The sequence below is a fragment of the Bos mutus genome, chromosome 16 (genome assembly GCF_027580195.1).
Source record: "Bos mutus isolate GX-2022 chromosome 16, NWIPB_WYAK_1.1, whole genome shotgun sequence".
Classification (NCBI taxonomy): Eukaryota; Metazoa; Chordata; class Mammalia; order Artiodactyla; family Bovidae; genus Bos; species Bos mutus.
In genome coordinates, this window is record NC_091632.1 from 33671384 (window position 1) to 33694764 (window position 23381).

General features: G+C 48.7%; 1 protein-coding gene across 3 annotated transcripts in view; it reads left to right on the forward strand.

Moving 5' to 3' along the window:
* KAZN (kazrin, periplakin interacting protein) overlaps nt 1-23381 on the forward strand; it is a 1347864-nt gene that overhangs the window by 1301795 nt on the left and 22688 nt on the right. For all 3 annotated transcript variants that reach the window (XM_070384944.1, XM_070384946.1, XM_070384945.1), the window contains 2 exons: nt 17959-18164; nt 18540-18658. In XM_070384944.1, the coding sequence (XP_070241045.1) occupies nt 17959-18164; nt 18540-18658 (325 nt within the window). The remainder of the gene's footprint in view (nt 1-17958; nt 18165-18539; nt 18659-23381) is intronic.

Here is a 23381-nt window from a genome sequence, read left to right on the forward strand (position 1 = left end):
TCCATCTCCTCACGCATGTTTAAGAAATACAAATTCACTTTAGTGACAGCCTGAACCAGCAGAATTGATCAAAACTAAGCCGTGGCGGGTGCGGGGGCTGGGGTGGGGGGGGGGCGGTACTTCCCTGGAGGCTCAGACAGTAAAGAATCTTCCTGCAATGCAAGAGCCCTGGGTTCAATCCCTGAGTTGGGAAGATCCCCTGGAAGAGGGCATGGACACCCACTCCAGTATTCTTGCCTGGAGAATCCCCATGGACAGAGGAGCCTGGCGGGCTACAGTTCACGGAGTCACAAAGAGTTACACACGACTGAGCAGCTAAGCATGCACACACACAAGCCATCGGGGAGAGGAGTCGAGGAAAGACCAGGTTTTGGAGCCAGATCTTTGGGTTTGAATCCAGAGCCGGCACTCAGCTGTGTGACCCTAAGCCAGTCCCCCAGTCCCTCTGAACCTGTTTCTCCCTCTGTAAAATGGAAATCAGACTGCCTACCTCACAGGGCTGTTGCAAAGATGGACTCAGAAGTGGGTAAAAGCATCTGGCATATGGCAGAGCTCGACTTTCCTCATCTGTAACATGGGCCTCTGGGAACCTGTGTCCACCTTTCGGGTGAGGACACAGTCCATTCACAGCCAGGTGTCATGAAGCACCAGGCAGCCAGTCCTGATGGGGAGGCAAGTGGAGTGACCGCTGCTGTCTGCTCTGAGGGTCTCCACAGCAGCGTCTGAGTGACAATGATAAGGACCCACCTCTGTGAGCACTCTCATGGCCAGCCCTGTGCTGGGCTCACACCTGCCCCCTCCCATCGAATCTAAAGGAAGCAATCATGCCGGGCTGCAGTGCTTCCAAAGCTCCTGGTTTTTCATGAAAGCCAAAAATGTCATGTGATACACCCCAATTCTTTAATATCAGCATCTATTTTTCTTTTAAGTTTAGTGTCCTTGGTGTGTGCTCAATTGTGTCCAACTGTTTGCAACCCCATGAACTGCAGCCCACCAGCCTCCTCTGTCCATGGGATTTTATAGGCAAGAATACTGGAGTGGGTTGCCATTTCCTCCTCCGGGGAATCTTCTCAACCCAGGGAGCAGACCGAGTCTCTCACATCTCCTGCATTGGCAGACAGGTTCTTTACCACTAGCACCACCTGGGTATCCTTTGAAAGTGAAAAGTGAAAGTCGCTCAGTAGTGTCTGACTCTTTGTGACCCCATGGACTATACAGTCCATGGAATTCTCCAGGCCAGAATACTGGAGTGGGTAGCCTTTCCCTTCTCCAGGGGATCTTCACAAACCAGGGATCGAACCCAGGTCTCCCACATTGCAGACAGATTCTTTTACCAGCTGAGCCACAAGGGAAGCCCAAGAATACTGGAGTGGGTAGCCTATCCCTTCTTCAGCAGATTTTCCTGACCCAGGAACTGAACCAGGGTTTCCTATTGAGCTATGAGGGTATCCTTTTGGGGGAAAAAAATTCCATGACTCCAATATATCTCCAGACCACTGGCTCCACCACCTCCCATCTGGACTCTCTGTAGACTGGTCCAGTGTTGATGGTCCTTGTCTTTCCCCTGGCCAGAGAGTCCTGGGCCTGCCTGGTCATAGATCCCCATTTCATTGGCCCATATCCTCCTTCACCAGAGGGCCTTCCTGCCCATCTCTCCCTGGGCCACCAGGCAGCGGGGGGACCACTCATTTCTGACCCCAAGAAGTGTCCCCAGGGCTTGGGGTGTTTGGGGGAGTAGCAGGGGAGCTACCCTCAGAAGCCTGGAATCAGCACAGGAATCCTGAGGCCCTGGAAGCCAAATATGGCTGGCAGGACTTGGGGTCAGAGCACCTGCAGCCTGAGCGCCCAGCCAGACCACTAGACCATTTCTCATGGGCTTGGCCAAGCTCATGGGACTCGGAGATGGCGAGGGTGTGGGGCAGTGCTCCACCTGCAGGTGAAGGTGCTGATGAGCCTCACAGAAGGGTCACTCCTTGCTCTCCTGGAAATCCTAGCAGGATGCACAGTCATCAAAGTGGACACAGCCGTAACCCAGAGGCCCAGGGATATGGAGAGGGGTCAGGCTGAGGACTGAGGCCAAAGACCGGCTTCTGGGGTTGGTGGGGTGGGGTGTATGGGCAGTGATGGAGGCTGGGAGAGGAAAGTACTATATGACTTGCTGACTTTCACTGAGGGCCTGCCATGGAGGCGCTTCACATACACTCACTATGTCATTCAACAAACACTGGGTGACCACTGTCTATGTGCCAGGCTAGGGCTAAGGGCTGAGGATGCAGACATAAACAATGCGATAACACAAATCATTCTAACATCAGATCAGATCAGTCGCTCAGTCGTGTCCGACTCTTTGCGACCCCATGAATTGCAGCACGCCAGGCCTCCCTGTCCATCACCAACTCCCGGAGTTCACTCAGACTCACGCCCATCGAGTCAGTGATGCCATCCATCCATCTCATCCTCTGTCGTCCCCTTCTCCTCCTGCCCCCAATCCCTCTCAGCATCAGAGTCTTTTCCAATGAATCAACTCTTCGCATGAGGTGGCCAAAGTACTGGAGTTTTAGCTTCAGCATCATTCCTTCCAAAGAAATCCCAGGGCTGATCTCCTTCAGAATGGACTGGTTGGATCTCCTTGCAGTCCAAGGGACTCTCAAGAGTCTTCTCCAACACCACAGTTCAAAAGCATCAATTCTTTGGCACTCAGCCTTCTTCACAGTCCAACTTTCACATCCATACATGACCACAGGAAAAACCATAGCCTTGACTAGACGAACCTTTGTTGGCAAAGTAATGCCCAAAATCATATGAAGTGTGTGTTACTGTCTCAACCTTACAGATGAGGAAACCGGGGCCCCAAGGGGCCACATAAACAGCCCAAGGAGACATAGTCAGCAATGGAACAAGACTAAGAATTGGGGTCCAGCAGACTATTGCCCTACACCATTTTCCAAGCAGATATGAATCTGATAAAACCATGAGCCTTTAGAACAATTATAGTCCTAGAGGGAGGCAGAGAAGGGGTGTCACAATTAAAGGAGTTCATCTAAAAGCAGGGAGAGGCTCACTTCCCCAAGTGGGTGGAAACTTCTTAGGATACTCTGCCTTGTGCCAAGGCTCCAGCTAAACATACTGATGGGCTTGAACGGGGTGTCAGTCCACAGTGAGCATGGTGGCCACCAGCCCTGGATACAGATACCCCCAGGAATCATGTTTCAGGATGCATGAGGAATGGCCATGACCAGCATCAGTTTTCTCCTTGACATTTCCTGTAGCATCTTAAGTTGCAAGAAGGCCCCCAAAACGAACCTTACCAAAGCACTCTTTATTTTGAAAGAAATTAAACAGATACTGTATAGCTCAGTTGGTAAAGAATCTACCTGCAGTGCAGGAGACCCGGGTTCGATTCCTGGGTTGGCAGGATCCCCTGGAGAAGGAAATGGCAACCCACTCCAGTATTCTTGCCTGGAAAATTCCATGGACAGAGGATTCTGGCAGGCTATAGTCCTCAGGATCACAAGAGTCGAACACAAATTAGCAACTAAACCACCACTCTTAAATGTCTTTGCCGTTCCTATTGGCCTTGGGGCAAGAAATATGGCTGCTCACCACTGGGGCAAGAAATTTCCAGGAGGCAATCGCAAGGCATTTTGAGGAGGTGGCGGGGTGGGGAGCGGTGTGGAAAGGTGCATTATTCAATGAGGATGATCCCAAAGGAGGTATCAGCTCCAAATGCCACACCCAAGCCAGAGGTTCATGGATCTGACTCAGCGGTGGTCCCCCATCCCAGCAAGCAAATGGGTGGGCCAACGCAATAATCACTATCCATGGGGCTCACGGAAGCAGGCTGAGCAGAGAGGTCCTGAGGCCTGAAGGAGAGATGGGAGGGTCAGTGAAGGGAAGAGGCAGATCCATTGGGGGTCCTCAGACCACACAGCTATCCATCACTTTCCAAGTATCCACTGCCCCCAGCTTTGCCTCCAAGAACAGCACAGACACAAACGTGCACTGTCCCTACATGGACACGTGGATAGGAACCCTCCTCCTGCACATGGCCTCTGCTCAAAGAGCCCCTTCACTTTCCACAGAATTCACCGTTAAGGTCCACCTACCCATACAGAAGTTGGCCAGGAAAGCAGGTTGGAAAAAAGGATTAACTGTGGGAATACACGCAGAGGCCAGCAGCCAGCTGGTGAAAGCAAAAGAGAGGAGAGAAGCCCTCTTGTCTTCTGAGATGGCCCACACCCTACGGAGTATGCAGAATAAACCTGCTTTCACTCCACTTCGGCTCGCTAGTGAATTCTTTCCTGCATGAAGCCAAGGCCCCTCACTTGGTGGCCCACCCCAGGGACTCGCCTGAGACCTGGGATATGACCATCCTCTCGCGTCCCCTTTTCCTGCAACAGTAGTATCATGGTCATTTCCTGGAGCAGAACACAGGAGACAGGTGTTTCAGGAAACTCGGAGTGGCCTGCCCTGTTGTAGTGATCAATTCTTTGAAGTTCTAGCAAGTCTAACTTCCGCTTTTAGGGTTTCAGGAAAAGGGTACTTCTGGTTCTCAGAGATGTCAAATCAGGAAGGTGGGAGGGAAGAAAAAAAAAAAAGGTGAGGTGGGAGACACCAGTTGCAGGTTAGACTCTAAGAAGGATTTCTTTCCCAAATGTGAGCACTCCTCAGCATGACAATAGGCTAGCAAAGAAGAAAAAGAACATTCTGGTACATGTTTTTTTTTTTTAAAGCATACAGCAGTTGTCATTGGATCACAGTACATTTGCCTTCCTCGGACCTCTTCTGAGCACCTTCCTCCAAAGTAAAATTGGGAAATACTTGCCTAGCACATACCTGGGAAATGAGTGTAGAGCAGGGTGGAGCCTTGTCAACTCAACAGGTGCCCTGCTGTCTGGGAGAGTTCTTGGGATGTGGGGAGGAGGGGCTGGCAGGAAGCGTGGCTGGAGGAGGGTGTCCTCCAAGGCTGGGGACAGGGGACTCGTGGGGCTGGAGACACTGTGAGCATAGCTTACATCCTTGCTGGGCAGCAGCATCACAAATGAGGGGGAAGGGAAGTATTTGATTTTTCTTTAAGCAGAAAGTAGTTGTCAGGGGTGAGAGCAGAGCTCTGGGATTTCTCAGGGTGCCTCATGGGTTAGTGTATTTGAAGGGACACTTGGGGGGAAAGGGCTATCAGCTCTTAGCTCAGGGCCTCCAAAGGCCCGCTTGGCTCTGGGGTTGGGGTGTTGGGGGTGGCCCACTCGGGCTCCTGCCATCATTCTAGCAGCTGCACAGTTAGTGATTCGATGCCATTTAGACCACACTGTGTGGTCCTAGCAGCCCGGGCTCAGGAGGCCTGACCATTGCACCTACTATTTCATAGGAGCTGTGACCGAGGGCTTGGGGAAAGCATCTCCATCCAATGCAGCGGCCGTTACCAGGCCATAAAACATCAGTATTTCACATTATAATACAGTGTTTAAAAAAAGAGAATTCAGCATTTGGCTTGAAAAGTGCTGACAGGGGCTCCCCCATTACTGCCCAAGGGCAGGGAGTTTTAACTGGAGTCAGCTGTCTGAGCAGGGCTGGCCCAAGGACGGGAGGGACCCAGGGTGGAAGGATGGGGGCGCTGGCAGCAGCCACGCCATGTGCTCACTGGCCTCTGGTGGGTGGAGGCCAGGGACGGTGCTGAACACAGGACAGCCCCTATGACAAAGAACTGTCTAGTCTCAAATGTCATTTAATACTGCCAAGGTTATCTAGACAAATGGTGCTGATGAACGTATTTGCAGGGCAGGAATAGAAACACGGATATAGAGAAAACAGACGTGTGGACACAGCAGGGGAAGGAGAGGCTGGGACAAATCGACAGTAGCGTTGCCACATCGGAGAAGGCAATGGCACCCACTCCAGGACCCTCGCCTGGAAAATCCCATGGACAGAGGAGCCTGGTGGGCTCCAGTCCATGGGGTCTCTAAGAGTCGGGCACAACTGAGCGACTTCACTTTCACTTTTCACTTTCATGCATTGGAGAATGAAATGGCAACCCACTCGTGTTTTTGCCTAGAGAATTCCAGGGACGGGGGAGCCTGGTGGGCTGCCGTCTATGGGGTCGCACAGAGTCGGATATATACTGCTGCAGCTGCCACTGTTTAGTCGCTAAGTCATGTCTGACTCTTTGTGACCCCACGCCCTGTAGCCCATCAGGCTCCTCTGTCCATGGGATTTCCCAGATAAGAATAGGGGGTGTGGGTTGCCATTTCCTTCTCCAGGGGATCTTCCTGACTTAGAGATCATATCACCGTCTCCTGCGTGGCAGGCGAGGTTTTTGTTTTGTTTTCACCACTGAGCCACCTGGGAAGCCCCATATATACACTATGCTATGCTAAGTCGCTTCAGTCGTGTCCGACTCTGTGCGACCCCATAGACGGCAGCCTACCAGGTTCCTCTGTCCATGGATTTTCCAGGCAAGAGTACTGGAGCGGGGTGCCATCTTGTGTAAAATAGAAAGCTAGTGGGAAGCTGCTACAGGGATCTCAGCTTGGTGCTCTGTGATGACCTAGAGGGGTGGATCTCGGGGTGGGAGGGAGGCTCACGAGGGAGGGAATATATATATACTTACAGCTGATTCTTGTTGATATATGGCAGAAACCAGTCCAACATTATAAAGTGATTATCCCTCAATTAAAAATAAAGAAAAAAATGTTGTTAAAATACTGCCAAGGTTGAGAGTTCCTGAGACCATGTGTACATTTAAAGAACTACAAGCATCTTAAGGTGGCCTCGAGGGGGTGGGGCTGGCAGAAGGTCAGTCAGAAAGGGAGACCTGCTCCCTCCCTCCTCACCTCCCGCCCTTCCTGCCTTCTTTTAACCAACGTGTACAGAGCTCCTTCCATTTCAGGCAGCTGAGCTCACAGAGCTTCAAAAACTGATTTCCAACCCACGTCCAGTGGCATCATGTGGGCAACTGAAATTGGCCACAGTGGGCATATTTACATCACAGAGATGGGCAAACACGTGCTATAAACCAAAGCGCTTTTTAAAAATATGAGAGCTGCTTGTTACACATTTACCAGCACGACACTAACTTGGGCCCTTACTAGGAACCAGGGATACCCAGGGAGCAGACGGGGCTCAGCTCCTGTCCTTGTGGAGTTGATATCTAGTGGGAAGTCAGACACTCTTCAAACAATTCAGTTCAGTTCAGTAGCTCAGTCATGTCCAACTCTTTGCAACCCCATGAATTGCAGCACGCCAGGCCTCCCCGTCCATCACCAACTCCCGGAGTTTACCCAAACTCACGTCCATTGAGTCGGTGATGCCATCCAGCCATCTCATCCTCTGTTGTCCCCTTCTTCTCCTGCCCCCAATCCCTCCCAGCATCAGGGTCTTTTCCAATGAGTCAACTCTTTGCATAAGGTGGCCAAAGTATTGGAGTTTCAGCTTCAGCATCAGTCCTTCCAATGAACACCCAGGACTGATCTCCTTTAGGATGGACTGGTTGTATTTCCTTCAAACAATTACATAACTGTTAGTGAACTTCAGCTCTGAGAAGTGTAGGCTCAGTGTCTGGGATAATGAGAGCTTGTGTGAGCATAAGTGTGGGCCGGGGGCCATGGAGGGGGTGTGTGTTTCAGGGGGTGACTGGCCTCGGCTAGGTGACCTGGAAGAGGTAACATTTAAATAGGGCCCTGACGGCTTTGTAGGAGTTCAGGCAGATTAGACAACAACAGATCACCGTTAGGGCAGAGAGGGCAGCAGGCACAGCCAGTTAGGGATGAGGGCTAGGAGAGGCAGGAGGACTGAGGAAGTATTCCTAAAAAGCCCAGGGAGGGGTGAGAGACCGAGGAGAAGCTGATCAAGTTGGCAAGGCGGACCACACAGAGCGCTGTTACGTAAGGAACTTGGGTTTTATCCAGGCAGCTGGTGAAGGGTGTTGAGCAGAAGACATCCCTGGGTAGATTCAAATTAAAAACAAAATTATGTTGTTCCCTCCTTTCCTATAGCTTTGGGGTTTACCGCCGCTAATGGCATTAAGCATCACCATGAACCAGGCCTGGGCAATAAAGAGATGGATAGGTTTGCCTGCTGACTTAGGGATTTCCTTTGGGCAGGGCAGGTGAACAGACCCATGCACGTGGCGCCAGCAGAACATGAAGAGTTCTGGGTGGACAGTGCCCATCGCAGGAGGGATGTCCACTTGGGCAGTGAGGAGGAAGGCGGACTCTGAAGGACCTCCCTCTACAAAACCCCTAAATCTGAAACAAAACATACTTTGTAACACATCACCGGCCTCATCAACAGTAAGGAAAATTCCCAAGACACTTCCATCCGAAAACAAAAGGCTGTGATCTAATACCAGGACCAGAGCAGTGAGTGATAACCAAATGCAAACACTGGGGCTTGTCCTAAGGACAGATGCTGACATCAGGACCAGTGACAGGGGAGAAAGCCTCGTTGCTGTTCAGTCGCTAAGTCGCGTCCAGTGCTTTGTGACCCCATGAACTGCAGCACGCCAAGCTCCTCTGTCCTCCACTAACTCCTGGAATTTGCTCAAATTTATGTCCATGGAGTCAGTGATGCTATCTAACCATCTCGTCCTCTGAGGCCCCCTTCTTTCTTGGGTTGTGGCAAAGTGAAACATCAGAACATGCAACTCTTATCCTCCTAGGGCCTCTGACAGGGAGTGAAGTGGTCCCTGCTCCCAGGTGTCATCCCCACTCCCTATCTCATCCCCACCCCAGCAGAAGCAATGTCTATCCTCTCTGGAGGAAAACATTGCTATTTAGAAGCCGGAGATTCCCATAAGATCAAATATGAGTTCATGCATGAGAGTCAGCAGAAAGATTAATAAACAGCAATCTGGACCCTCTAAGCCCTTTCAGACACAGTAATTATCCACACCAAATACATGGTAATGTGCAGGCAATATTTAAGATTAAATATTTTAGGGTATTTAAGGAAATCTAAAAAATCATAGACCTGAACAAACAACATGAGACTATATGGGAAGACCAGGGAAAGTTAAAAGAGAACCAAATAGAAATTTTAGAAATTAAAAAATATATACAGTTGGTAACATTTAAAAAAAAAAGGATGGACTAAACAGCAAACTAAATAGCTGAAGAGAGACTATTAAAAATGGAAAACAAGTCTAAGGAAATTACCCAAATGCAATACAGAGAAAGAAGTTGATGAAACCCATAAAGGAGAAATCTGGTCTGTAGCAATAGCCACCAGCCACATACAGCCATGTAAACTTATATTTGAATCAATTAAAATTAAATTTATAAGTCAGTTCCCCAGTTGCACTAGCCACATTTTAAGTGCTCATAGCCACATGTGGTTAACAGCTGTCATACTGGACAATGTATATTGCAGGCAGACCTCAAAGATGTGATGGATTGGGTTCCAGACCATCACAGTAAAGTGAATACCACAATAAAGCAAGTCACATGAATTTTTTGGTTTCCCAGTGCATATAAAAGTTATGCTTACATTGTACTGTTTCCTATTAACTGTGCAATACCATTCTATCTAAAAAACAGTGCACATACCTTAATTTATAAATACTTTATTGCTAAAAAATGCTAACCATCATCTGAGCCTTCAGCAAGTGGTAATCTTTTTGCAATAGTAACATCAAGGATCACTGAGCACAGATCACCATAACAAATGTAATAATGAAAATGTTCGAAATATCAAGGGAATTGCCAAAATTTGACAGAGATATGAAGTGATAAAATGTTGGAAAAATGGTGCCAATAGACTTGCTTGACAAAGGATTGCCACAATCCTTCAATTTGTAAAAAATGTAATATTTGTAAAGTGTAATAAGGCAAGATATGCCTATATGCAACATTTCCATCATCAGAGAAAGTTCTGTTGGACAGACTAGGTTGTAAGATAGGGAAGAAAGTCCAATCCCAGAAGGAGAGCAAACAGAATGGAGAAGAGAAAGAAGTAATGGTTGAGGGATTTCCTTAGAGGTCCAGTGGTTAAGACTTCACCTTCCAATACCAGTAGTGTAGGTTCAATCCCTTGTCAGGGAACTAAGATCCCACATGCCTTGCAGCCAAAAAAAAAAAAAAAAACAGAAGCAATATTATAACAAATTTAATAAAGACTTTAAAAATGGTCTTTAAAAAAGAACTGTAATAGTCTGTAAAAAGACTCTAAAAATGGTCTTTTTTACAATAAAAAAAATCATAAAAAATAATGGTTGAGAATATTAAAAAATGAACCCACTGATGCAGGAAACACAATTTATATAAATCAGGATGGATGAAAAGAAATCCACATCTAGCCACATCATAGTGAAACTGAACAAAAAAGACAAAGAGAAAATCTGAAGAGTAGCTAACAAAAGAACAAACTGGAGCTGACTTCTCTTTAGCAAAAAGGAGACAGATAGTCGAGTAATGTCTTCCAAGTGCAAAGGAAAAAAATTGTCAACCTAAAACTGCGTACCCAGCAGAACTCTTTAGTAACAAGGGTGACATATAGACTTTTTTCATATAAACAAAAGTCGTAAGAGCTTACCAACAAAAAACTCTTTATGGAGGAACTTTTAAAACATGCTCTTCATAAATATGAATATACCTCTTCCTAGAAGTGAGGTCTGAGACATAAGAAGGAATGATGAACAAAGAAACTGGTAAGCATGTAGGTAAATTATTTTAAGCAAGTATTACCAATACAAATTAATCATGATGACAGCATCTAAAGTGTGTGTGTGTGTGTGCTCAGTCATGTCCGATTCTTTGAGAGCCCATGGACTGTAGCCTGCCAGGCACCTTTGTCCATGGGATTTTCCAGGCAAGAATTCTGGAGTAGGTGCCACTCCCTTCTCCAAGGGATCTTCCTGACCCAGGGATTGAACCCAAGCCTCTTGGTCTCCTGCACTGGCAGGCAGATTCTTTACCACTAGTGCCACCTGGGAAACCCATAATGTCTAAATTAGAGTTGTTGTTGTTTGTTTGTTTTTAAGAATGGAATTAAAATATTGGACATGGTAGTGTAAATCAGGAAGAATGATCAGAATTAATATATTTTTAATAACTCTTACTATTTAGGAGAAGGCATTAAGATATTGATCAATCCTAGGCTTTATTAAGTTAAATATACACAGTATTTTAGAAGGTTCTAGAACATCCATATACATCAGAATCTCCTGGAGGCCTGTTAAAACACGGATCACTGGCTCCCACCCTCAGAATTTCTGTTCCAGGAGATCTGGGGTGGGTTTCTAGAATTTTCGTTTCTAACAAATTCCCAGGTGTTGCGGCCACTACTGGCCCAGGCACCACACTTCAAGAACGACTGAACCCAAAACAGTAGTTTTGGAAATAGGGTGCTTAACTTCCAAACCAACAGAGGGGTGTAAAATGAAATGAGAAAACAAAACTGTTCCATCCAGACCAGCTTTGCCCAGTAAAAAATATAATGTCAACCACATTAACATTATGTGGTTTTAGATTTTTCTGGTTCAGTTCAGTTCAGTCACTCAGTCGTGTCCGACTCTTTGCGACCCCATGAATCGCAGCACGCCTGGCCTCCCTGTCCATCACCAACTCCCAGAGTTCACTCAGACTCACGTCCATCGAGTTGGTGATGCCATCCAGCCATCTCATCCTCTGTCGTCCCCTTCTCCTTCTGCCCCCAATCCCTCCCAGCAGCAGAGTCTTTTCCAATGAGTTAACTCTTCGCATGAGGTGGCCAAAGTATTGGAGTTTCAGCTTTAGCATCAGTCCTTCCAAAGAACACCCAGGGCTGATCTCCTTTAGGATGGACTGGTTGGATCTCCTTGCAGTCCAAGGGACTCTCAAGAGTCTTCTCCAACACCACAGTTCAAAAGCATCAATTCTTCAGCACTCAGCTTTCTTCACAGTCCAACTCTCACATCCATACATGACCACTGAAAAAACCACAGCCTTGACTAGACCGACCTTTGTTGGCAAAGTAATGGCTCTGCTTTTCAATATGCTATCTAGGTTGGTCATAACTTTCCTTCCAAGGAGTAAGCATCTTTTAATTTCATGGCTGCAGTCACCATCTGCAGTGATTTTGGAGCCCCCAAAAAATAAAGTCTGACACTGTTTCCACTGTTTCCCATCTATTTCCCATGAACTGATGGGACCAGATGCCATGATCTTAGTTTTCTGAATGTTGAGCTTTAAGCCAACTTTTTCACTCTCCTCTTTCACTTTCATCAAGAGGCTTTTTAGTTCCTCTTCACTTTCTGCCATAAGGTAGATACGTTAAAAAAGTAAAAAGAAACTGGTGAAATGAGTCTTAGTAATGTATTTTATTTAACTCAATATACCCCAAATATTATCATTTCAATATGTGATCAATTTTTAAAAGTATTAATGAGACACTTTATTTATTTATTTTTTTGGTACAAAGTCTTCAAAATTCAGGGTGTATTTTACACTATCAGCACTTCTCAATGTGGACTGACCACCCTGCAGGTACCCAACGGCCACACATGGTTTGTGGCTACAGCCCTGGACAGAGCGGGTCTAGACTGTAAGGGACGAGAGCCTGCAGAGGACAGAGGCCACACAGTCACTGAGTGCCCACAATATGCCAGACTACAGGGTGAGCACTTTGTCCACGTCAAACATCATCTCCTTTCGTCCCCACATAGGCCTGTGAGATTAGCGTTAGTATCACCCCAGATGGGGAAAAGCAAGGCTGAGAAAACTTAAAACATTTCCCCAGGATCATGTGGCTGGCAAGTAGCAGAGCTGGGCTTCAAAGCCAGGTCTCTCATAGTCGATTGCCTACGTCGGAACCTCAGGGTTTCTATAAAGGATTTTCTGTAACAGTTCAGTTCAGTTCAGTTGCTCAGTCGTGTCCAACTCTTTGTGACCCCATGAACCACAGCACGCCAGGCCTCCCTGTCCATCACCAACTCCCAGAGTCCACCCAAACCCATGTCCATTGAGTCAATGATGCCATCCAACCATCTCATCCTCTGTTGTCTCCTTCTCCTTCTGCCCTCAATCTTTCCCAGCATCAGGGTCTTTTCCAATGAGTCCGCTCTTCGCATCAGGTGGCCAAAGTATTGGAGTTTCAGCCTCAACATCAGTCCTTCCAATGAACACCCAGGCCAGACAGTAAATATCTTAGCCTTTTGGGACCAATCTGTCACAACCATTCAGCTCTGCTCTGGTAACAAGACAGCATGCATGTGTGCTCAATCATGTCCAACTCTTTGCAACCCGGTGGACTGTAGCCCACCCAGGCTCCTCTGTTCATGGGATTATCCAGGCAAGAATACTAGAATGAGTTGCCATTTCCTCCTCCAGGGGATCTTCCCAACCCAGGGATTGAACCTGTGTCTCCTGCGTCGGCAGGTGGATTCTTTACCATTGAGCCACCTGGGAAGCCCCAATAGGACAGCCTTAGACAATGTGTAAACAAATGAGCGTGGCTCTGTCCCAATAGCATTTCATGTAGGGAAGCAGGTAGAGGGTAGGGTCTGGCCTTTGGGCTGTAGTCTGCAACCCCTGTGCTAGGCTAACACAACTGGGCCTCTGGAGGCCCAGGTTCAGGGAGACCTCAACGACTAATTGCTGATGTTCTGTGGTGTGTGCATGTATCGGGAGTGTTTGGAAGGATGAGACCCTCTCTTTCCAGAACCACCATGGCCCTCCCAATGTTCAGAAGGATCCAGAATGGCTATGTTTTGGTGGGACCTCCTCAGACTCTGCCAGGGGCTTGGCCAGCCCCTCTAACTCTGTAGCCTCTGCTGAGCTCCTGGCTATAAACATGAGTTATTCCCACTCTCAGGGCTGAGACAGAGGGGAAATAAAGGCCAGGATTGATGGAATCCCAGACATAAAATCTGGCACCATAATGCCTACATTTTGGAAATTGCCTTTAATTAATGGTTTATGGCCACAAAGGTTCCCTCCCCCCACCCTTCATCCTTCTGTAGCATCTTCTCCCTGGTGATCAGTCCTGGGGATGGGAACAGGGAGGGGGTGAAAGAGGAGGGCTAGTGAATAGCTGGTTTTTCAGAAACCAAAATGTGTGGTTTTGCTTATATGAACCCAGCTTGGCCTCTGGCATTCCTCGAGCCTGGACTCCATAAATAATGTGAATTGAAAAGCCAGCTCCCTGCACAGGCCTGAGGCATGTTAGCTACAGACTCACCCACATACACGCACAAAAACACATCAAGCTCAGGAAAACACACACACACACACACACACATACACACACACCGGGAATTTGCTTTTTTATTTTTTTGGTCCACTTATCAGTCTCTCCTTCTTCCTGTTTATCTTGCTGTCCTTGTGTTCCGTGGCACTATTTCTTCCCTGAAGTTCTGCTCTTTGAGTCTCTCTTCCGTTCTCTCTCCTGTCTTTCCCCTTCCCATGCCCTTTGATCTCCCCTACTTGGGGACACGTAGCCAAGCTACACAAACACACCCCCAGCTGCCCACCTCAGCAGAGAATCCACAAATCCTCCCCTCCCATCACAGACACCCCTGCCCCTCCCACCTGGACCAGGCTTGACTCTAACCAGGACAATGAACTTCTGCCCAGGTGCAAGAAGTTCAATTAGGTTCCCTCCCTAAGCACCTGAGCTGAACTCAAACCACATTTCATCCCAGGAATACAAGGGGACGGAGGCAACTCTGCCAAATTCTAGGTATAGCCAAAAATATTGCCCAAGCCCCAGGGTAGAGGCCCTTTATTACCAATAATAGCCACCTTGACTGAGTGTCTACTATGGCTTCATATTCAGAATATATAATAGTCATGTTAACCTAAGAGGTAGATATTCTTATTATTCTCATTTTATAGGTGGGAAAACTGAGGCTTCAAGAAGTAAAGGAATTTGCTTAAAACCAAAGTCTGTTCAATTCCAAAGCCTAGTCTCTTCCCACATGCTCAGTCACTTCAGTCTTGTCTGACTTATTGTGACCCTGTGGATTGCAGCCCTCCAGGCTCCTCAGTCCATGGGATTTTCTAGGCAAGAATACTGGAGTGGGTTGTCATGCCCTCCTCCAGGGGACCTTCTTGACCCAGGGATTGAACCCACGTCTCCTGTGTCTCCTGCATTGCAGGTGGATTCTTTACCCTGAGCCACTGGGGAAGCCCCAGTCTCTTCCCACAGGGCTGGTCCAAATAGACAACATGGGTTGTGTCTTGGGATCTGGGATTACCAGATTCAGCCACATATGGTCTCTCATCTCCCCAGAAACATGTAACAGAGACATGACTCCAATACAGGAATAAGGCAGAGGTTCTCAAGTCTAGCCAACAGGCGGACACACTGTTCAGATGCCAGTGGTCAGCAGCTGTACACCCAACCAGAAAGGCTTCCCTGCTAGTCAAGCCTGTCCTTGGGGGCCCAGCTCTAGCAGTGGAGGGAGGGGAACACCTAGGCTGAGGCCCCTAGCCAGGCAAGGACTTGGAGCCTCCCAGGCAGGGCTGCAGAGGCAGCCGCTGTTTCTGCATTCCCTGGCGCCATGGCAACAAGAGTGCTCAAATTGGTGACCCGCAGAGTCTGTACCATCTGCTGTTTTCGGGGCTGGGGGTTGCAGGGTCACCTTCTGTCTGCCTGAGAAAGGAAATATAGTAATGTGGCAATGACCTCTCACCCTTGTCTATGCAGTGTAGAAAGGCCCCATCAGCCCCGCTGTCACTGAGTCCGCAGAGCAGCCCAGGGGTGGAGGCAGGCAGCAGAGAGTAGTATCACGACAACATGCAGAGATGGACACTGAGGCACGAGGCACCATCTCTGCCCACCCTGCGTTAGGTCGTTCTGCCTGGCGCCCTGCTGGACCAGCCCGGCATCTTTCAGGCCAGGTGGCTGTGGGCCCCGAAGGGCTCTTAGCTGGGTAGTTAGGTGTTGGAGAGAAAGGTTTCGGTGGAGCTGAGACGAGGGAGGTGGGTATGGTCACCAAGCTGCAGTTCCCCCAAGAGTCGTCCAAGGCGTTTCAATGGAGGGAGGCAAGTGACTGGGGGAAAGGGCTTCATACAAACTCAGTGACTTGAAGAAGTAAGGTCTTTAGTCTGTGGGTTGTTTTTTTTTTTCAATTTCAAAAATAATATAGCCAATGCAGAAAACTTGGAAAACAGAAAAATATGCACACACATTCTGGCACACTCACAAGTTCATGACACACACACACATGTTCACACACAAATATCATCCCTTTCCAGAGATAAAGACTTTTAGCATTTAACCATCTAATACAATGTAATATATGACATATATATATATATTATATAGATACAATTATTAGGATTCCCTGGTGGTTCAGACGGTAAAGAATCTGCCTGCCATGCAGGAAACCTGGGTTCAATCCCTGTGTACAGAAGATCCCCTGGAGATGGGAATGGCAACCCACTCTAGTATTCTTGCCTGGAGAATTCCATGGACAGAGAAGCCTGGCAGGCTACAATCCATGGGGCTGCAAAAAGTCAGACACGACTCAGCGACTAACACATGTATTATATGCACATTATATATATTATCATACATATTTTAGCGTGGTTGGGATTATGTTGTACCTGCTATCTTGTACTGTGCTTTTTCATTTTGCAATAGATTGTGCACATTTTCTCATATAAAATATATTCCCATGACAGGTTTTTCAATGAACTGCCTATATGCCGACATACAAATGAAGTATCATTCATTCAGATTAAACTTTCATCCATAACCATTTATACTGCTTCCTAGTTTTTAAATGTTTCTATTTTTTTCATTATAAATTTATATATGTTTATTATGGAACTTTAATGATACTTAGAGGTACGGCAGGAGGGAAATAACGTCATACAAACTCAGTAACTGTAACACTTTTGTGCTTTTCACACCGATTGTTTTACTATTTGTCTGATTTGATGGCTATGTAATTTTTACCTTGTTATAATGGTGTATAATATACAATATAGGGTCCTTTCAAATCAGGCTTATTTTTAATATTTGTCATTTCTCACAGTATTGAGTTTATCCATTTGGGTTTTCATTTAACCATGCTTTGAAAAAAGATTCTTTTCCCTTCTCTGTTGACTCCTCACCACCTGAACTTGGTATATTTATCAAGTGTTGATGCAGCTGACTGTGGATTGAGGAATGGGGCTGGAAAATGCTGGTAGAAAGACATTTTTGCCTGTGAGGGCCACTCCGGAAACACATTTCAGTGTGTACAGGAATAGAGCTGGTGCTCCATTTATCCTAAAAATATGAATCACCCAGTCGCCCAAAAATGACTGTCTCTGTGTTGTGTACAGTAGAGAAAAATGAGGGATGACCAGGCCCACCAACAGGAGGCAGGTGAAATAGATTGTGGAGCATCATTCCACGAATCCTGTGTGGTCAAAAGATATTACAGGTCACTGCTGAGAAGGAGGCATGTCCTCCATGGTGTAAATGAGAACAGCATATTACAAAACGGGATGGACCATGTAAATATGGGCATCTGTGTGTGTTTGTAAGAGTGGGCATTTTTTGTGTTGCTTTTTTTTTCCCCCCAGTGGCTATAATGCTGTTTATTTTTTATGAGGATATGTAGTCAGATTAAGCACAGGTTAATAATACCAGTTTGTTCTTTTCAAAGCAAAGCAAAAGCCCTGTAGACTTTTTATTTATTTATTTACTTTTTAATTGGAGGAAGTGTAGGCATCTGTGTATCTCAAAGAATATTTAACTAAATACCAGCAGCTGCTATCTCCGGGTAGCGTGGGTTTGGGGGTGATTCTCTGTTTTATTTTTATTCTTTCTTGGATTTTTAATTCTTCAAATTTTTTTCCTTTTAGAGGGCATAGGTTACTAGTGTATTGGGGGAGGGGCAGCACAACAAAACAAAAGCCATTTTGATTCTGAAAAGAAGAACCGTATAGGGTGGGGAAGACATGGGGCGGGGGTACTCAGAGTGGGCAGCCTGCCCCCTGCCTGCCCCTCACCCTACTCCTCAGCACGGCCCTGTGTGCTTGTGTGTTGCAGACTCCGACAGCCAGTGCAGCCCCACGAGGCAGAGCCTCAGCCTGTCGGAGGGCGAGGAGCAAATGGACCGGCTGCAGCAGGTGGAGCTGGTCAGGACCACGCCCATGTCCCACTGGAAGGCGGGTACCGTCCAGGCCTGGCTGGAGGTAGTCATGGCCATGCCCATGTACGTCAAGGCCTGCGCGGAGAACGTCAAGAGTGGGAAGGTAGGACCCCGGTGGGGATTCTCCCCTCATCCCACCCCACACACCAGAGTTACAGGAGCTGGCTGAACCGGATTCATGCTCCAGTGACTCCAGTAAATCACTGTCTCTCCAACAAGGTTCATAGCTCTTCTGATCCTCAGCTCCTCATCTTTAAAATGGGACTAATTTTCCCTTACCTGGCTGGAGGGAGGCAGGGCTGGACTTGAGCACCTTTTCAGTCCGTTCGGGGATTCCACCGCCTCCCGTAGCAGCAGCCCTCTGGCGAGGCGCCTGCAGAGCTCTTCCCATTGCTCTGCCCGGAACGCCGGGAGGGATTCCTTGGGTCCCCGCTCCCACGCCTCCCTTCGGCGCTCAATCCCCACCTCCCGGGCGCAGGTGCTGCTGAGCCTGAGCGACGAAGACCTGGAGCTTGGCCTAGGCGTGTGTAGCTCGCTACACCGGCGCAAGCTCCGGCTGGCCATCGAGGACTACCGCGACGCCGAGGCAGGCAGGAGGTGAGCCGGCGCCCTGGTCCCGGGGAATTGAGAGATGAGCCGCCAGAGACCTCGCCTCAGGGTCTTAAGGGTGATGGGGCGGGCGCTGTGGGTGGGGCCAGGTGAGGAGTGCCAGGTCCTGGGACGCCACTGGGCGGCGCTCTGGGTGGGCCCTTCCCTGTAGAGCCCCTCCCTGTAGCAAGATGGAGAACAAACTCAGTGCAGCTCCAAGAGCCCTAGGATCGTTCCAGTGCGGGAGTCGGGAGTCTTCAGGCGCAACCCAGAACTCCTCTAGACTCCGAGGGTAGGCCAGTCCTGGTGGACCTGGGAAATTTGGCCAAGATGTTTGTTCTGCCTACTCCCACCTCAAACCCCAGCTCTTAACATTCCAACTAAGAGACAGCCTACAGGCTGCTGCTGCTAAGTCGCTTCAGTCGTGTCCGACTCTGCGACCCCATAGACGGCAGCCCACCAGGCGCCCCCGTCCCTGGGATTCTCCAGGCAAGAACACTGGAGTGGGTTGCCATTTCCTTCTCCAATGCATGAAAGTGAAAAGTAAAAGTGAAGTCGCTCAGTCGTGTCCGCCTCCCATCGACCCCATGGACTGCAGCCTTCCAGGCTCCTCCGCCCACGGGATTTTCCAGGGAAGAGTACCAAAGTGGGGTGCCATTGCCTTCTCCGAGGACGAAAAGAAATGGACCTGATTTGGGGCCAGGTGCCAGGGGGTGTTTGAGGGCCCGGAGGGAAGGGGCGTCCATCAGCAAGCACACCTGGGAGGGGCTGACCATCCGCCCATCAAGTGTGTCCCCAGCGAGGCCGCCCTCCCTCCCCCAGCTCCTGCCGGCCTCTCTCCTGACCTTTGTGAGCAGGACTTATTGGGGAGCCCCTCATTCACCAAGCAGCTCCAGGGAAAAGGAAAGGAGCCCCCTACCCAGTCCTCAGCGTGCAAAAGGGGAAGAAAACTAGCTGGTAAATCTGACACTTTCTGTTTTGCATAATTATCTCCTTCACTGGTTTCCCCATCATTTTTGTGCAGTTAATTAATCAAACCTGGTGGTGTGTGCTATTTGCAGAAGCAGCTTTGTGGATTAAAAATAAGAAGGGGCTAGGGGTAGGAAGGCAGGCTGGTTTAAAAGCCAGAAAAGCAAATTGCTGGGTGTCCTGGAGAATGATTCCGAGGTGGCAGGAAAAAAGAGATGAGATGGGATCTGAAACTCAGGCAGTAATTCCCAGGAAAGCCAAGTAAGAAGGTCATGGCCCTTATCAGAAGGTCTGGACCTTCCTAAAGGACATGGTGGGGAGTGGTGGAGGAGTGGGGAGATTGGGGGGCGGGGAGGAGGGAAGAGCAGGGCAGAGCTTGCGGTTCTGCTGAGCTTCCCCTCCTGAGTGTCCCACAAGCACCTCACATCCACCACAGACCCTTACCCACTGTCTGCCCCCACTCCCCAAAAGCTTACCACTCTGGGTCACCCAAGCTGGAAACCCCACCCCCACCCCACCCCCTTCCATTCCCAACACAGTCACTGTTACTTGAGCAGGGTGGTGCTGCCTGCCTCACCCCTCAAAATTCAGGATCGCTGCCCAAGTTCCCCCCAAATCCAGTTGACCCCTGAGAGCCTCCCAGAGCCAGAAAAGGGTTGGAGTCAACTCATCAGCCAGATGTGAATAGATTTTAAACATTTCTAAGAGCCCTAAGCGGAGAAGGCAATGGCACCCCAGTCCAGTACTCTTGCCTGGAAAAATCCCATGGACCGAGGAGCCTGGTAGGCTGCCATCTATGGGGTCGCACAGAGTCGGACACAACTGAAGCAACTTAGCAGCAGCCGCGGCAGCAAGAGCCCTAAGCAAGACTGTTTCCCAAAACCAGGGCTTAGGCACTGGACACCCAGGGCCTCTGGAGCAGGGAGGACCCTTCATTTAATGGCTCTGTTCTCTGCAGAATCCTGGCCTGTCTCTAACTTGCCCTGTAACCTTGTGCTCTGTGGAACTTGGTTTCTCCACCTGTGAAGTGAAGGGGGTTAAATGAGGACAGTGGCTCTTTAACCTTGGGCAATCATGGCCTATTTGAGAATCTACTGAAAACTTCTGAAACTTGCCCCAGAAGAAATACAAAAACTTCACAGCTTTGCATTCTGGGACTCTCTAACCCATCCATGGAACTTTAAGGTGCCTGTGAACTCTAGGGTAAGGACTCCAGTGAGGTCATCTTTGAGAACACATCCTGTGTGACTCTAGGCATGACATTACCCTCTCCGGGCCTGGTTCCCCTTATCTCTAAAATTTATTGTTGTTGTTTAGTTGCTAAGTTGTGACCGACTCTTTGCGCCCGCATGGACTGTAGCCTGCCAGGCTCCTCTGTCCATGAGATTTCCCTGGTACGAATACTGGAGTGGGTTGCCATTTCCTTCTTGAGGGGAATCTTCCAACCCAGGGATCGAACCTACGTCTCCTGCCTTGGCAGGCGGATTTTTTACCACTGAGCCACCAGGGAAGACCCTATCTCTAAAATACTAATGACAAAAAATCCACCAACCCCTGCTAACCTATTACTCATCGCTTTATGGACATTATTTTATTTGATCACCACGACATCAAGACAGGATAGATATGCTTAGCCCCCTTTTAAAGATGGAGAAAATGAGGCCAGAGAAATAATGGGCACAAAGTCATACTACAGAAGATTCAACTTCAAAGTAAATTTCCTTTCCATTCTCCCAAGGCACCTTTGTGTTAAAAACATCAATGATGAATTAATAGCTCTTGCCACTATTCTTTGGAGAAGGAAATGGCAACCCACTCCAGTATTCTTGCCTAGAGAATCTCATGGACAGAGGAGCCTGGTGGGCTGCTGTCCATAGGGTCACATGGAGTCGGACACGACTGAAGCGACTTATTAGCATGCATGCATTGGAGAAGGAAATGGCAACCCACTCCAGTATTCTTGCTGGGAGAATCCCAGGGACAGAGGAGCCTGGTGAGCCGCCATCTGTGGGGTCACATAGAGTAGGACACGATTGAAGTGACTTAGCAGCAGCAGCAGCAGCAGCAGCCACTATTCTTTCTGGAACACTGAATTCATCCTAGACCCTGTGCTAAGGTCTTTACCCTCTCTTACCTCTTTTAGTCCTGGAGGCAAGCAAGAGTAGCCCCATTTTATAGAGGAGGAAATTGGGGTGCAATGTCTCAGATCTAAGGGTGATGGAGCCAGAAAGGCCTCATATTTTTTATGCTGAATAATGACTCAGATGACTTCGAAAATCTGTGCCCAGACTCACATTTCAAGATCTGACCTGTTTCCTGTTTGGGGAGCATGAGTGTCAAATTTTATAAAATGTTTGAATTACTTTTAAAGTCATCCTGTTTTATTCACCTTCGGCACTTACAGTAGCTCATACCAACAGCTGGGCAAGTGTTGCCAAGCCGAGGCCCCATGGGGACAACTTTAATGAAAAGAGAACTGTTTGGAAGGGCAGGCGTGCATTAATTATCAGCATGCAGCTGGATATTGCTGATTATAAATGGACCTCTCAAATAGGTTAAGCAAGGTGCCTCCTCCAACCCTGCGCACCACATCCCGATGCACCACTGATTTGCTGAGCAGACCCTTCCTTCAGAGGGAAAAGAGGTCTTCTAGTCCCTATCAAAGCCCCAACAGCACATGATTCAGAGGCCACAAACTTCAGCCCCTTCCCTGGGCAAGAAACCAACAACAGCTGGGCCTGGCAAGGGTCCCTCTAAAGGGATGAGGCTGCAGCGGGTCACTCAAGTACCTTCCCATCTTCAAAGGGAGCTTGTTTTGGCCAGAAGATTCCAGCTTGGGAGCTAGGTTTCAGGGAGCCTCTTGGAAGACTGGAGCTGTCCCCGCCCCCCACTCCTCGCCTGGCCTTGCTATCTTCCTTGCGTGCACGCTTATGTGCGTGCTGCCGCGTCAGTCATATCTGACTCTGTGTGACCCTATGGACTCTAGCCCACCAGGCTCCTCTGTCCATGGGATTTTCCAGGCAAGAATACTGGAGTGGATTGCCGTGCCCTCCTCCAGGGGATCTTCCTGACCCAGGGATCGAACCTGCATCTCTTATGTCTAACCTGTGTTGGCAGGTGGCTTCTTTATCACTAGTGCCACCTGGGAAGCCCACTGGACTCTCAGTCAGAAGCTCTGGGGCATTAGCCAGGTGGAGAGCCACATGCACCACCCCCAGTCCTGCCCTCCCGAAACTGATGGTCCAATGGGCCACTGGCCTGCTGAGCAGCAATTACCCAGCATGACAGTGCAAGGGCTCCACAGAGACTCTGGGCACCAGGAAGGGTCCTGACCGAGCACAGGGGTCCTGAGGCTTTAGGGAGAACCGCATCTCAGCAGAGTCTCGCAGGAGTTAAGCATGGGAGGAGGGTGGGATGGGAGGCCTGGAGGTGGGGAGGTCCTGGCTCTTTGGGGGCAGATTCAGAGGTTCTGGGAGGCTGAGGGGCAAGAGGAGGGGAGCAAAGCCAGGAGCCCACCTTCTTGCTCTCAGTCCATCTTCCGATGAAGTGTCTACTGCTATGCATGCAGCATCAGTCTGACTCAGCCTGGAGAACACAGTCCCTGTGCTCAGATAATTCATCTGTAAAGTTCCATGTATGATGGAACTCTGAAGGGAATTCCTAAGAGGCAGAGCAAACAGGTCAGGCAGCAAGCTCAGACAGCACACAGCCAGCCTCTGCAATATGGGAGCTGACGCCTAGGAGGGGAAGAGAGGGCCCAGGC